The sequence below is a fragment of the Agelaius phoeniceus genome, chromosome 2 (assembly GCF_051311805.1).
Source record: "Agelaius phoeniceus isolate bAgePho1 chromosome 2, bAgePho1.hap1, whole genome shotgun sequence".
Taxonomy (NCBI): Eukaryota; Metazoa; Chordata; class Aves; order Passeriformes; family Icteridae; genus Agelaius; species Agelaius phoeniceus.
This window is the reverse complement of record NC_135266.1, coordinates 112,587,983-112,600,867: the sequence shown is the minus strand read 5'-3', so window position 1 is coordinate 112,600,867 and position 12,885 is coordinate 112,587,983. Positions and strand designations below refer to the sequence as shown.

Here is a 12,885-nt window from a genome sequence, read left to right as displayed (position 1 = left end):
GTCCTGTAAAACTGTGTGTGCCCCATGCTAAAGGCTCTGCACTCTGGGATACCAAAGAAAGTCAGCCCTGATCATTTGGATGAAGGTAACACAGACCAAATAATCACAAACTTGAATATAATTTCTGCATCAGTTGCATACTGCAAGCTGTTCTGCAACTTGTCAGACAGTGTTTGATATTTGGATAGTGTTAGCAAAAGGCAGAGAGAAGGTTAATGGGAAAGGTCTCTGACAGTAGCTGGATATAATTTAGAGATGGACTACAGCCATGTAGTTACATACCAGATTTGGGGTTTGGCTCATTATATTAGAGAGAAAAGGCCTAGAAAGGGATGTGCACATTCAGCTAGAGCTGAGTTTTCCAAAAAGACAGTTTTGGTTTGAGAAGGAATGGTCAGTTTACAATCTGAACCACCTGCCCTCTGTGATGCACCAGCCTGCAGACACTCTCTAAAAATTGCTGGATCCTGGTGGTACTGCTTACTCCTCCCTCTCTACTGCTTCCCAGAGAGGGGTTGAGGGTGGCAGTGATGACCACTCACTCATGCATTGATACTAGTTTATCTCAGTAGTACATAGCACAACAAAACCACAAAGGTGTTCTTTCCTCTTCCTTACTCTCCTTGCTCCTCTCATTTATCCAACCACGCCTTTTCTTGTTCATGTCGTGTTCTTGGGACTTGTGAATTCTCCACCGTGTGTCCTCTCTCCAGGAAGGCTGTTCCCATGCTTTATGTAGCACTGGGCTAAAAAATGTTCTGCTACTGCTTTCCTGTTTAGGAGAGTGATTTTTTAAGGTGTTCAGAGTATGAATTTCAGTCCAACTACGTACATTGAGGGGGATTTTTCTTTTGTCTCCAGACTGGTTCCTCTTGCAAAATATGACTCTTTTCCATCTCTCACTTATGCCTTAACTCTTTTGAAATTCACTTTGAAAATCATCATCTCTGCTTCCAGTTGTGCTTTGGATCCTGGGGCTCTGCAAATCAGCCTAAAAGCTGTTTGGGAAGACAACTCCTGAGATGAAGCTCTGAACTTACATGGACACAAATGCCCAGAAATGCAGAAGAGTGGCCTGACACTGTTGGTTTGAAGGTACAAAATTTTGTGTCCCTCATGTTTTGATATCGCATTCAAGGGACAGCATTTCTGGAGACAGAGTGTCTCCCAATGCCATTCTGGGAAATTAAATTCAGTGTTGAGTTTGCATAAAGAGAGAGGAGAGGTACTTGCTGCTTCATCACTTTATGAGCTTGGCATCTGTATCACTGCTTAACAAATCTTGCTTCCAGTAATCCTCTTTTTCTTCAGGGCTGAGCACCAAGAGCACATTCTGAGCAATGCCTCCAGAAAGACTACAAAAACCATACCTCAGAGTAAGGTTATAGCCTTTGACTTGTAATTAAAACTCTTGGGGCATTTAGTTGTACTTGTGGATGCATTACTGAGCCTGTGGTTCCTCTCTTCTCCAGCCTCTCCAGCATTTATGCAGGTGGCTGGTGGCAGGCAAGTGTGCCTGGGGAAACATTCCTGTGTGCTGGGCTGCTGGAATTCAGCTACGGTCCTTAACAAAACAGTTTGGTTTAGACATTCTTTATGCATGTGCAGATGCAAGATGCATTTGGAGGAAAAACTAAGCAGAACTGAGACACTGAGAGGTGAGGCTGTAAAATTAGTCTTTCTCAGCTTTGATTAATATTGACTGGTAATCTTGTTTTCCCATTCTGCCGCTTTTTTCACGTAAAAGATGTTAAAGAGCAAACCAAAGTATCTGATAATGCCAAATACAAACCCAGTACTTCAGAATCTGCCTGAAAATCAGTAATGAAACTTGTCTGTCAGATTTGGGCATAGTGTAGCAAATTAATTCAATTAATGCTGTCACTATCAGAGATTTTGGTGTTCCCTTTTCACCTGCCACACCATAGCACCTAAAGACCAGTGAGTGTGGACACACACAGAGCTGTGCTGAACCACAGTGGAACTGCAGAGATGCTTTGGTCCCTGCTTAACTGAGCAAGCTCCCATTTATGCATGTATTAGGTTTTCACTGCCTGCTGCCTGTTCCTCTCCCCCCTCTGCTTTTTCATGTTCAGTGGACTCTCCTCTCTGTGTCTCTGCCTCTCTCTATTTTTTTTCTCCCTATTGTTCCCCACGTCACTGACTGTCATTCACTTCATAAAGCCGTCTGGCTCGGAGCTTAAATATTGCAGGGCAACTAAAACCCACCATCAGAGCCAATTCAGTCATATCTGCTCAGTCGTGCGACAAGATTGGGGCTTTTAGGGTAGGGAAGAAGAGAGACAAAAGTTCACTCTTCCCTGCAGAGTGCCAAGAGAGGAGGGGGACACGTTTCTTCGGTGGAGCCTCTGACAGCGGCAAGTTGCTTGCTCAACACCCTTAACCTGTTGGGCCCCTTTGGCCGGTGCTGTGCGCAGGTGGTGATGGCTGGGAGCAGGGTGGGGGTCTGCAGCCAGCCTGGGAGAGCCCACAACACCCATCTGCTGCCTCTGAGAGGGCTCAGGCAGAGTCCTGCTCTTTCCTCGTGACAGGCAATTTCAGGGGAGAGTGGCTGCCCTGCTTACCCACTTTGTTTTTGAGGCTGGAGGGGCTGAGTGCTTGCAGGTGGAACCCAGACGTTCAGACTGGTTGTGCTGCTCTTCATCCCTCCACCCAATATTGTTGCTCCCAGTTGAACTGAGTGAGCAACCTCAAACCACTTCACTTGCAGAAACCAGAGGGGATGGGCATGGCAGAGTTGTGAAGAACATGCCCAGTTGGAAGGGATCTCAGGGAGGGCTCAGCCAAATGTAGCAAGCTGTGAGCAAGACGTGTGATGGAGTTAGACAGGAAGCATTTTCTCTATTTTCTCTTCTCTTGCACAGTGAGTTTTCTGTGTGATGAGGTTTATGACACCTAGAATGTTGCTCTTGAGGGCTGCAGTGGTAATGCTCAAATGGTAGCGTAGATATCAGTGTGACTCACAGAGAGAGAAGGAGATGAAGGTAACTGAGGTGCCTGGGGGACAATGAAGCTTGTACTGTGTGTAGTCATGTTTTTTACAGAGTTGCACGTGATTGGTAACTGTGGGGTGTACTTTGCTCTGTGAATTTGCAGAAAGAGGATGTTTAAATCAGTTTAGATAATGTATGTAAACAGCATAATCTTCTGCTAGACTTGTTAATGTAAGCGCTGACATTAACACACTTCTTTACACGACTTTAATGACTGAGAAAGTAGCAATTTTCCTTGGTGATTAAATTATATGTTTGCCACTTATGTATGCGAGGTGTTTGTGCAAGCTGAAGGAACTGTGTTCTGTTCTTCATTTTCTAACGTGGCTGTCCAGGGTAAAAATATTGTGAGGTTTGTAGGCAAGGAATATGAGTCCATCTTGCTTTAGAAAAATGCCATCATAAGTATGTGGAGGTTTTTTTGTGGGTTTTTTTTTTTTTTTTTGATTGAAAATTTGTGAAATTCCCCTGAGCCATAGAATTCTCAATATTTTGCGTGTTTGTCTATGTGTGACTACGTACACAGAGTAGTTGAAACAGGCTGGTATGCGTTGGTGTGCCACAACATATGGCATCACAATTATATCCCAGTGGTATCTGAAGGAGGAGGGAAGTTTAGATACTCAGATTTTCATGCTGTTGACTGTACCTTCCTTTTCCGAGTGCTTGTGTATGTGTCTGCATTTAGGGAACTACAGATGGAGGTAGTATCTAAGAGATGAAATTCTAGATCCCTGTGAACAGCTATTTTATGAATAATGCTCCCTGTTTCACTTGTCATGCTCTACAAGTTGGTCTTTCTGGGCCACTGTAATATTCCACATTCCTCAGAGACTTTAGACTGCTGTGATGTGTTAAATCAACCCATACAAAACAACTTTCATCTCTATTTTCCTCATTCATAAATCTTCCCTTGCCTGAAATTATATAGTGGGAAGTTCAGGACATGCAGAATGAAACCCTGACCTAGAAATAATTTCTTATCATGCAAACGTAATGACAGATGTATTATTTGACTTGCATTACTTGAAAATGGATGACTGCCTTAGCTTTCCAATAGTGTATCTGCAGCTGGCTTCCAGCTCTGTGTTAGCCTGAGATAGTGGCACTGACATTTTAGAGACAGCAAATAGCATTTTAGGTCCCAGTTAGAGACCTTGGTGTTTTCCCAAGTTGGTTCCACTGTCAGTGTGGTAACTGGCTTCAGAAGGAGATGCAAAGAATAGCCCCAGTAGCACCAAATAATTATATTGCATGTAACATATTCTATACAGCAAAACTAGTCCATATAGTAGTTGTTAAGCTTATACAGCATTACTACCACAGTAATGGTGTTGTAATTGCTGTTCTTACCTAACAGTGATTGCTGAAGTAGAATTGACGTCTGCAACCTGGAGAGAATTCAGGTTTGTTTAGGTGCAATATGGGTTCAGATTTGAGATCTGTTCGACCCAAGAGGGGTTCTGGTGCAGAAGCATTTGTGTGCTTGAAAGCTTCACACTCTCTTCTAACCACTGCAGCTGCCTGCTGATAAATCTGTTCCACTGTATTGCTGGTGAGTGTTTGTACGTGTACAAAATCTAAGCAGACTCACAGAACTGAGCCTACAGAAGACTCTCACCTGCAAAAGGAGATAAATATACTCCCTGGCTGAAAAGTAATTGCCCATTTAGAGCCATAGAAGGAAGAATTTAGCAGGCAGCTTGCTCTGGCTTCCCAGCCCGTCTTCTGCTAATAAATCATTGTGAACAGGCAAATCAGTGAGCAAGCAACCGCCTGCCCTTCTGTTCTCAAAGCAACAAAAGACATCAGCGGGAGAACCTGAAATCTTTAAAATTTAGCATAATTTTTGGTCTTTCTCTTTGTTTTTTCTTCCTTTAGACCGTAAGAAATGGGTGACTGGAGTTTCTTGGGGAACATTTTAGAGCAGGTGAACGAGCAATCCACTGTCATCGGGAGAGTTTGGCTGACAGTGCTCTTCATTTTCCGCATCCTGATCCTGGGCACGGCTGCCGAGCTCGTGTGGGGGGACGAGCAGTCAGACTTTGTGTGCAACACCCAGCAACCTGGTTGTGAGAACGTCTGCTACGATGAGGCCTTCCCCATCTCCCACATCCGGCTCTGGGTCCTGCAGATCATCTTTGTATCCACCCCTTCGCTAATGTACTTCGGGCATGCTGTGCACCACGTCCGCATGGAGGAGAAGAGGAAAGAGAGGGAGGAAGCTGAGAGGCGCCAGCAAGCTGAGGTGGATGAAGAGAAGCTGCCCCTGGCTCCAAACCAAAACAAAGGCAACAACCCTGATGGAACCAAGAAGTTTCGCCTGGAAGGTACTCTTCTGAGAACCTACATCTTCCACATCATTTTCAAAACCCTCTTTGAGGTGGGATTCATAGTAGGTCAGTACTTCCTGTATGGCTTCCGAATTCTCCCCCTTTACCGCTGCGGGCGGTGGCCCTGTCCCAATCTTGTGGACTGTTTTGTCTCCAGGCCCACGGAGAAGACCATCTTCATTATGTTCATGCTGGTGGTGGCTTCCGTGTCCCTCTTCCTCAACCTGGTGGAGATCAGTCATTTGATCTTGAAAAGGATCCGGAGGGCTCTGAGGAGGCCGGCAGAGGAGCAGCTTGGAGAGGTCCCCGAGAAGCCCCTCCACGCCATCGCAGTCCCCTCCATCCCAAAGGCCAAAGGCTACAAGCTGCTGGAAGAAGAGAAGCCAGTGTCCCACTATTTCCCTCTCACGGAAGTAGGGGTTGAGCCCAGCCCCCTTCCATCAGCCTACAATGAGTTTGAGGAGAAGATTGGCATGGGACCACTGGAAGATCTCTCCAGGGCATTTGATGAGAGGTTACCGTCGTACGCGCAAGCGAAGGAACCAGAAGAGGAGAAGGTACGAGCAGAGGAGGAGGAACGAGAGGAGGAGCAGCCAGGGCCTCAGGAAGAGCCAGGGGTGAAGAAAGCAGAAGAGGAGGCGGTGAGAGATGAAGTGGAAGGGCCTTCAGCACCTGCTGAACTTGCCGCTGATATGAGACCCCTGAGCAGGCTAAGTAAAGCCAGCAGCCGGGCCAGGTCAGATGATTTGACTGTATGAAGGTGCAGGATGCGGGGAGCACATGACAAGGAAAAGGTTGAAGAGAAAAGGAGAGATAGAGAAAGAATCAAAAGATATTTTTAAGCAAAGTGCTAAAATGGCCACTTGAATATTATTTCCTTTTATGATTCTCAACTGGAAAGGTACTACCATGGTATCAGTGCCTTATTTGCCCCATATGTCCCTGTATTTCCCTGTTTCCACATGCCAGCTCACTCCTTACAGTAAGTAAGATCTACACTGTACACATAACTGATGTATTTTAAAGCCTAACATGGCAGTGATACCCAAATGTTGCCACTGTGATCATATTTACTGAAAGCCTTGTGTTCCACATTTCTCTAGGAATGTGGGGCGGATCTGTCTTTCAGCCAGTGAGGGGAAAGACTGATCAACAACTGTATCTAGTCTTTCTCTTTCTGTTTCCTCTTATGGCTTACTGAGCAGATCTCCCCTTTGCTGTTGGCATGGAATTGCAGTTATTTAATTCACAAAGTGAATTCTATGCTTGGCATCAACACACTAAAATACTAAGCCCAACTTCCCTTCTTTATTCAGAAAATAAAGGCAAAAATGTTCCAAATTTCTCTGTGAATGCATATCTGAGTTAGGTAAATATATTTTCCCTGGTCAAAAATATTTCTGCTCTTCAAGCGATATTGACAGTGGGCAAGGTTAACAGTAGCTCTTTACTAGGACTTAGCAGATGCCCAGAGATGGAGTATTTGTTCCCAAGAGGGTCATCCAGCCCTGAGACTAGTTCAGAACACTGGAAAGAATAAATTCAAGTGATATTTTTTACTTGTAGCCTTGTGACTTAAAAATTTGAAGCTAGATTTAGCCAAGCAAGAGGGAAAAAAAATCTTCTGAGAAAGGAGGGGACTGCTATAGCCCCCAGAGCATGAAACCAAATACAAGCCTTCATGGTATGATCCTGACAAGTGTTCAGTTCCTGAAGCTTCCAGGCTCCCAGGCACTCAGCAAATCTCAGGTACAGAGTCCTGAAGGCACCTGTGAACCTAAACCAGGGGTCTGGGTAACTATGTGACTTTTTAAACTTCTAAATACAAAACTGGTTGGTCAAGTTTGAAAAGACTGATATGGTAAAAGTCTTTTGACAACCTTTGTTTTTAATTTGACAGACAGGAGCCATTCAGTGGGGTACTCCTCCATTAAATGCCAAAGTCTTGGTCAAGTAAGACAATGCCTTTCAAAAGATGACTTAGACCTTTTGTGCCAACAGGTCTGTACAGAACTCTCAGAGACTCAGAAAAATCTTTTTTTACAGAAGGCAGAAAATGATGTGCTTGCAAATGTTTAGATGTCTAATATAGATTTCTAATTTTAGGACTACAGCAGCAACTCTTGGCTGGGACACTGCAGCAATGCGTTCAAAAGCTTCAGGTTAACAGCTACGTCCCCCCCAAAACTGAGCCCCATGCCAAAAAAGTGCAGGTATGCACTCTGCTCTGCTCTGCAAACCTCAGACCCTGCCATCTCAGCAAATTCTTTCTGCTGGGCTGCAGCCCATCCCATTGTTCCCAGGGCAGGCTCTAATCCAGGTCAGGGAAAAAATGGTCTTTGGCACAATGCATCAAACTCATCCCGCCATCAGCTAGAAAAGCCCCACTGCGGCCTCCCATTGTGGCAGGTCTGACTCAAAGCCCAGGAAAGGCAAATGGGAGTCTGTGAGAGCCCTGGGCAGGCTTGGGCCCTGTCCCAGCCCCAGAACAGTCAGTCCTGATCCCACCACCCCTTTGGTGGAGTTCCCTGCCTGGCCAGACTTCACTGCTGAGTGACAATAAGCTGTACATATGTAGAAAGTTTGTAGGGTGCATTGGGATTCTTCATCCGCCACAGAGGTGTCACGTATTGTTTTTGTTTTTTCCTTTTTTTTTTTTTTTTAAATTTTTTTATTAACACTATTCATCCTTTTGCTCCTCTTGGGCCTGTGTATCTTCCCAAGGTTTGCAGGCTGAGGTCAAAACCTTTTTTTTCCTTAGACAAAGGCTGTTGGGTGTCCTTCCTTGTGAAGGAAGACTGGAAGGTCCCTCCTCAGTTTTGGGAAGGAATATGACAAAGCAACACGTGCAGAGAGAGAGCCTGGAGGCTGCCATTTATCCACTCTCTTAATACAGAAACAGGAGAACTGTTATCACAACTGAGGGAAGAGAATGTTTTTCAGCAGAAAGAGTCCACTGTGCCCAGTTCAAGATATTAGAACTAAAGAAAGGGCTAAGATTTAGATGAACAACACAATCACCACACTTACACTAGATGGGATCTATTTTATTTTCTCCATAGAAAGAGATAAGAGTTTGAATTATTCTAAGCATCAACCAGCCCACTTATTGAAGGGGGTTGGAAACACTTTCCTGCAGGTAAAAGCCACAACCTTGTTACAGTTTATATGAGGTATCTGCATCAGAGCATCTGACCCTTCCAGATACCAGGGTACTGGACTGCTTGAATCACACCCACCCCTGCTGACTTGTAGTTACTTGACAATTCCACTGCTGATCTCTGACATTCATACATTCATTACACTACAGGACTACTTAAAGATGAGTGCTTGTTCATCAGGAGTACATGGTTCATAACAAGGCTGTCAGGCAGGGTAGTCTTTAATCACCACATGTTAATTATGTCCTTTTCCACTGGAGAGCCTCAGTAAAATGCACCATGTGCAGCGTGCTCCATGGACACTGTAGTTCTCTCCCAGCTGCCACAGGAATGCTCCTTTCTTCCTCTGGGTCCCAACAGCACAAGAAGAAGCTGGCATTTTCCTCCTGCATCCACTCAACTGCTTCTTGATTTTTTTATTTTTTATTTTAAAGTCAGTTTTCAAGTACATTGCCTGGCTGGCAGTGAATCTGTAGCCACCAAGCACAGGCCATGGCATCAGGACAGTGCTGCTCAGCAAAGGGGGCAGGAACAGTCCAGTCTTTGGCACTCAGCCTCATCTCTGCAAGGAAATCTCTGTGGGACTGGCAGCAAGTCATTCTTCCTTCTTGTGCAATTGGGAATAATTTCCTACCTGACAATCATGATGTGAGGCCTGACATGTTGTGCTACTTATGGAAAGGGAGGTCCTTGGATGGAAAGCCCTACAGATGAGCAAAGGATTGTTGCTATTTCTGGATGTGATAGCACATAAATGTGCTTTATTCCCTCTCAATGAGACAAACTTAATAGTTTATTCAAGAAATTCCTAGTGAAGTTGCATAACAGCCTCAGAGCTGTGGATGCAGTGTATGATTCTACTCAAAAAATAACTTAGCAAAACATAAAGATATATATGATGAATGGGGAATATTATTTCCTTGGGAAGGGGGAAACCACTGGACAATTAGAGCAATGCCTGAATAATTTAAAGGTGTGTTTACCCCTTTGGCTCCCTGTGCAAATAAATTCCTAACTGATCACATGGCTCTCTGCAAGGAGCATAAGATGCAAGTGTCAAAATCACCAAAGGAAGTGAAAGTAGAAGAGCAAGGTAGTCTCTTAGCTTACAATAGCATGTGGGGGTTGGTGTTCTCTAGTGTCTAGAGCAGTGGACCTAGGATAATAATCTTAGATTTATTTCCAGCTCTGCTTCTGACTTGCTGTGATAATCACTTTACCTCTTGGTGCCTTTTTCTCCACCTGTAAAATGGGTGTAAGAATTTCCACCTACCTCACAGGGATGTTGTGAGGCTTCCTTAATTCTGTTTGTAAAGTAAGTAGGAATGATCTGATGAAAAGCACTGCTGAAATGCATGGTATCCTTGTTATTTATTGGCAGAACTGCTAACTTGGGTAATATATGACTCCTCGACCAGAAGGGCAGTAGTTTGGAAATGTGAACACTGCACTGCACTGACAACATTAACATGGATGTGGATTTGCCATGGGTAAAAAAGACTTTACTGATTCCCTCACCCATGTGTCCCACCTTAGCCAAGGCCATGTATGAAGCTGTGGTGACAGTGTGGTGATGTCGACCCCTCTTCTCCATCCCCAGCATCCACTCTGGGGCAGCATTTGTGCTTAAATAAGGCAGTTCCTGGAGCACTTGGTTCAGGTTGGTGGAGCTCTGACAGTTTTGAGGTGCTTGCAAGGCATGTGGCAGAGGGTTGTATCATACAGAATATCACTGGGCTTCTGTTTTAAACCACGCAGAGCCACAGAGACCGACATCCACAACCTCTCAGTGCTGAAACACAGTGAGGTGCAGATTCCTTCTCCTGCAGGAGAGGAGAGATTTGGGGGATCTCTGCTCTCTAGGTCTGTGTGGGCATCAAATCTACTTAATGGTGGGGGAAGCCCTATCTCTCCTGCTGCTCAGTAACTCACTGACTGTGCAGTTTTACATTTAAAGAGCAGCTGTGTCACACAATGCTGAAAAAAAAAAGTGGCAGTTTGCTGTTTTGTATAGAAAATGGCTTTTCAGGCTGACAACTGAAAGTAATCCTAGCCTAGGCTTAGTTTTGTTTAGTAAAGGCAGGAACATCCATGAGTACTACACTAAAGCCTTCCTGTAAGCCCAAGGCAGCTGTGATAAAACAGTATATGGTGCCAGATTTCCTGAGGGCCAGGGCTGGATAAATGTACCAAAATCAGGGGACTTGTCCAAGTATTGGAATGATTTTTCGCCCCAACAAAATGACATTGCCATTCCTTGGGCTCTGTGTATGCTGTACCTTTTAACATGGCTCAGGAAAGGCTTTTTGCCAACACCAATGTGCTCACACAGCTGAGCAGTAACCATGGCAAGTGAGTATGTGTCAGCTTTGCCAAGACATAGCCTGGCACACAATCCTTTCCTTGCCACTAGCTTGGCACCAGCCTATTTCAGTAGAAGAGGCAAGACTTATGTATCTGTCAACAATTCGAACTTTCCTCTCAGCAGCCTGCTGCACAAAGAGACACAGGAGGTTTGTTCAGCCTGGAGAGGAGGGGGCTGAGGGCATTGGGAGCCCTAAGTGCTTTCTTCAGGTTCCTAAGGGAGAGGAATTCCAGGGAAGATGGAGGCAGACTCTTGATAGATGTGCACAGCAAAAGATCAGAGGCAACAATCACAATGAGCAGCAAAGGAAAATTTTGCCTAAAAAAACTCTGACAAGGAAAAAAAATTGTTCAGATGGAGAGTGGTTCAGCACTAAAGCAGGTGTCCAGAGACATGGTGGGATCTTCATCCTTGGGGGATGAAGCTTGGCTGGAGAAAGCACTGAGCATCCAAATCTGACTGTACTGAGCTGGAGGCTGGGCCAGGTGATGCCTTCCAGCCTGAACTATCTATCCCACCGGACATCCCATGCTGAAAGCTCAGTGCAGCCACTGCATGGTGGAGTGACACATGTAGGGCACTCCCTGCCTCTCTTGGGTGCTCTGGTGGAGCTGGTTTAGGCTGTCCCAAAGGCCACAGCACCTCCCCAGGCACCAGCAGAGGCTGATGCACACACAGAATCAGCTGGTGAAGTGGTCAAGGCCTGGCTGGATGGAGCTCTGAGCAGCCTGGTCTGATGGAAAGTGTCTCTGCCCATGGGAGGGGTTTGGAACTGGATGATCTTCAAGGTCCCTTCCAACCCAAACTATTCTTATGATTCTGTGATTCTATGAAATGGTGTTTGGTAGCTACAAAAGCTGCTTGAGGCCAGAATCGTGTTGTGTAGCTGGTTTGGAAAAAGCATTATAAATAAAATAAAAAAAGAAAAAGAAAAAAGAGAGTATGGCTTAGGTCTTTCCATATTTTAACTTCAGCGTCAAGTGTGCCTTTAAATCCATCTGAAAGTGCAGAGGACTGCATTTTAACATTCTGTCAACAAAAACCTGTGTGTTTTAAAGCTTGCTGATCTGGGATGAAGCAGCACTGAATAGAAATGGTGATTACAGAGCTACTGACAGAACATTTTGAAAAAAAAAAACAAAGAGTGTTGGCCTCTGCCTTGCTAGATCCAGCTTGGTACAGTGAAAGCAAACCAGGCATTTATTGGCTTCCAAGGTGGAAAAGCTATATAGAAAAATGCTCAGGTAAGTTTTTCAATACACACATGTTAGTTCACAAAAGAGTCACAGACAACCCTGTAAAGGAATCCATAAATTGCCAGTGAACATCATCACCTGAATTCATCAAATATAAACTCAAAGGAAATGCAGAAATCAGAATGATGTGGGAATGCTTCCAGCTTCAGAGTTCTTGTTTATGAAAACCTCAGGAGAGAAGAAAAAAGAAAATGGGTGGCTGGCTGCCAGCTAAGGCTATTTGTCATAAATATGCCCTGTAGCACCTTCTGGAAACCTGTGTGATTTCTAAACATACTCTTGGCCAAACCCCATGATTTAATTCGATATTCTGCACCTTCCTGCATTACTTAAAAGGCTTGATTTCGGTTCTCTCTACAAAGTGAACACAAAATAGCTTCATTCACTATAATATGTGGAAGAACAACTGCAACTGAGAAGCTGCCTTTGTACCTGTGGAGGGCCATGGACCCTTCTCCCCACACATGCACATCAGTGACTGCTTGAGGAGGAACAGCACAAAATAAATTCCCCATTTTCTTTTCACACTTTTTGTCCTCCCTGAAGGAGAAGCCCTGGGGCTGAGAGGTGGGTGTAGGGCTGGGTTTTCCCTGTAGGAATTATCTTGTTCCCTGTGTGTTTCTCCCAAGGCCCAGGGATCAGTAATTCTCAGCTAAGCAGAGGCATGTTTCAAGCCTATTTCCAAACACATGCAAAGAAGAAAGTTTAAGACCTATGACCAAACTCTTGCCTTGTTTTTTACCTTTGTGTGGAAGT

At 44.8% G+C, this 12,885-nt stretch overlaps 1 protein-coding gene across 1 annotated transcript; it reads left to right on the top strand.

Moving 5' to 3' along the window:
* The first annotated feature begins 960 nt into the window (after nt 1-960).
* On the top strand, nt 961-6,310 carry GJA8 (gap junction protein alpha 8). The gene is made up of 2 exons (XM_054655034.2): nt 961-1,095; nt 4,896-6,310. The coding sequence occupies exon 2, from the start codon at nt 4,906-4,908 to the stop codon at nt 6,103-6,105; it is 1,200 nt and encodes a 399-aa protein (XP_054511009.1). The 5' UTR covers nt 961-1,095; nt 4,896-4,905; the 3' UTR covers nt 6,106-6,310.
* The last annotated feature ends 6,575 nt before the right edge of the window (nt 6,311-12,885 follow it).

Bases quoted from the DNA above. Each gene is read 5' to 3' on its own strand.
- GJA8 (XM_054655034.2), top strand. From the start codon at position 4,906: ATGGGTGACTGGAGTTTCTTGGGGAACATTTTAGAGCAGGTGAACGAG.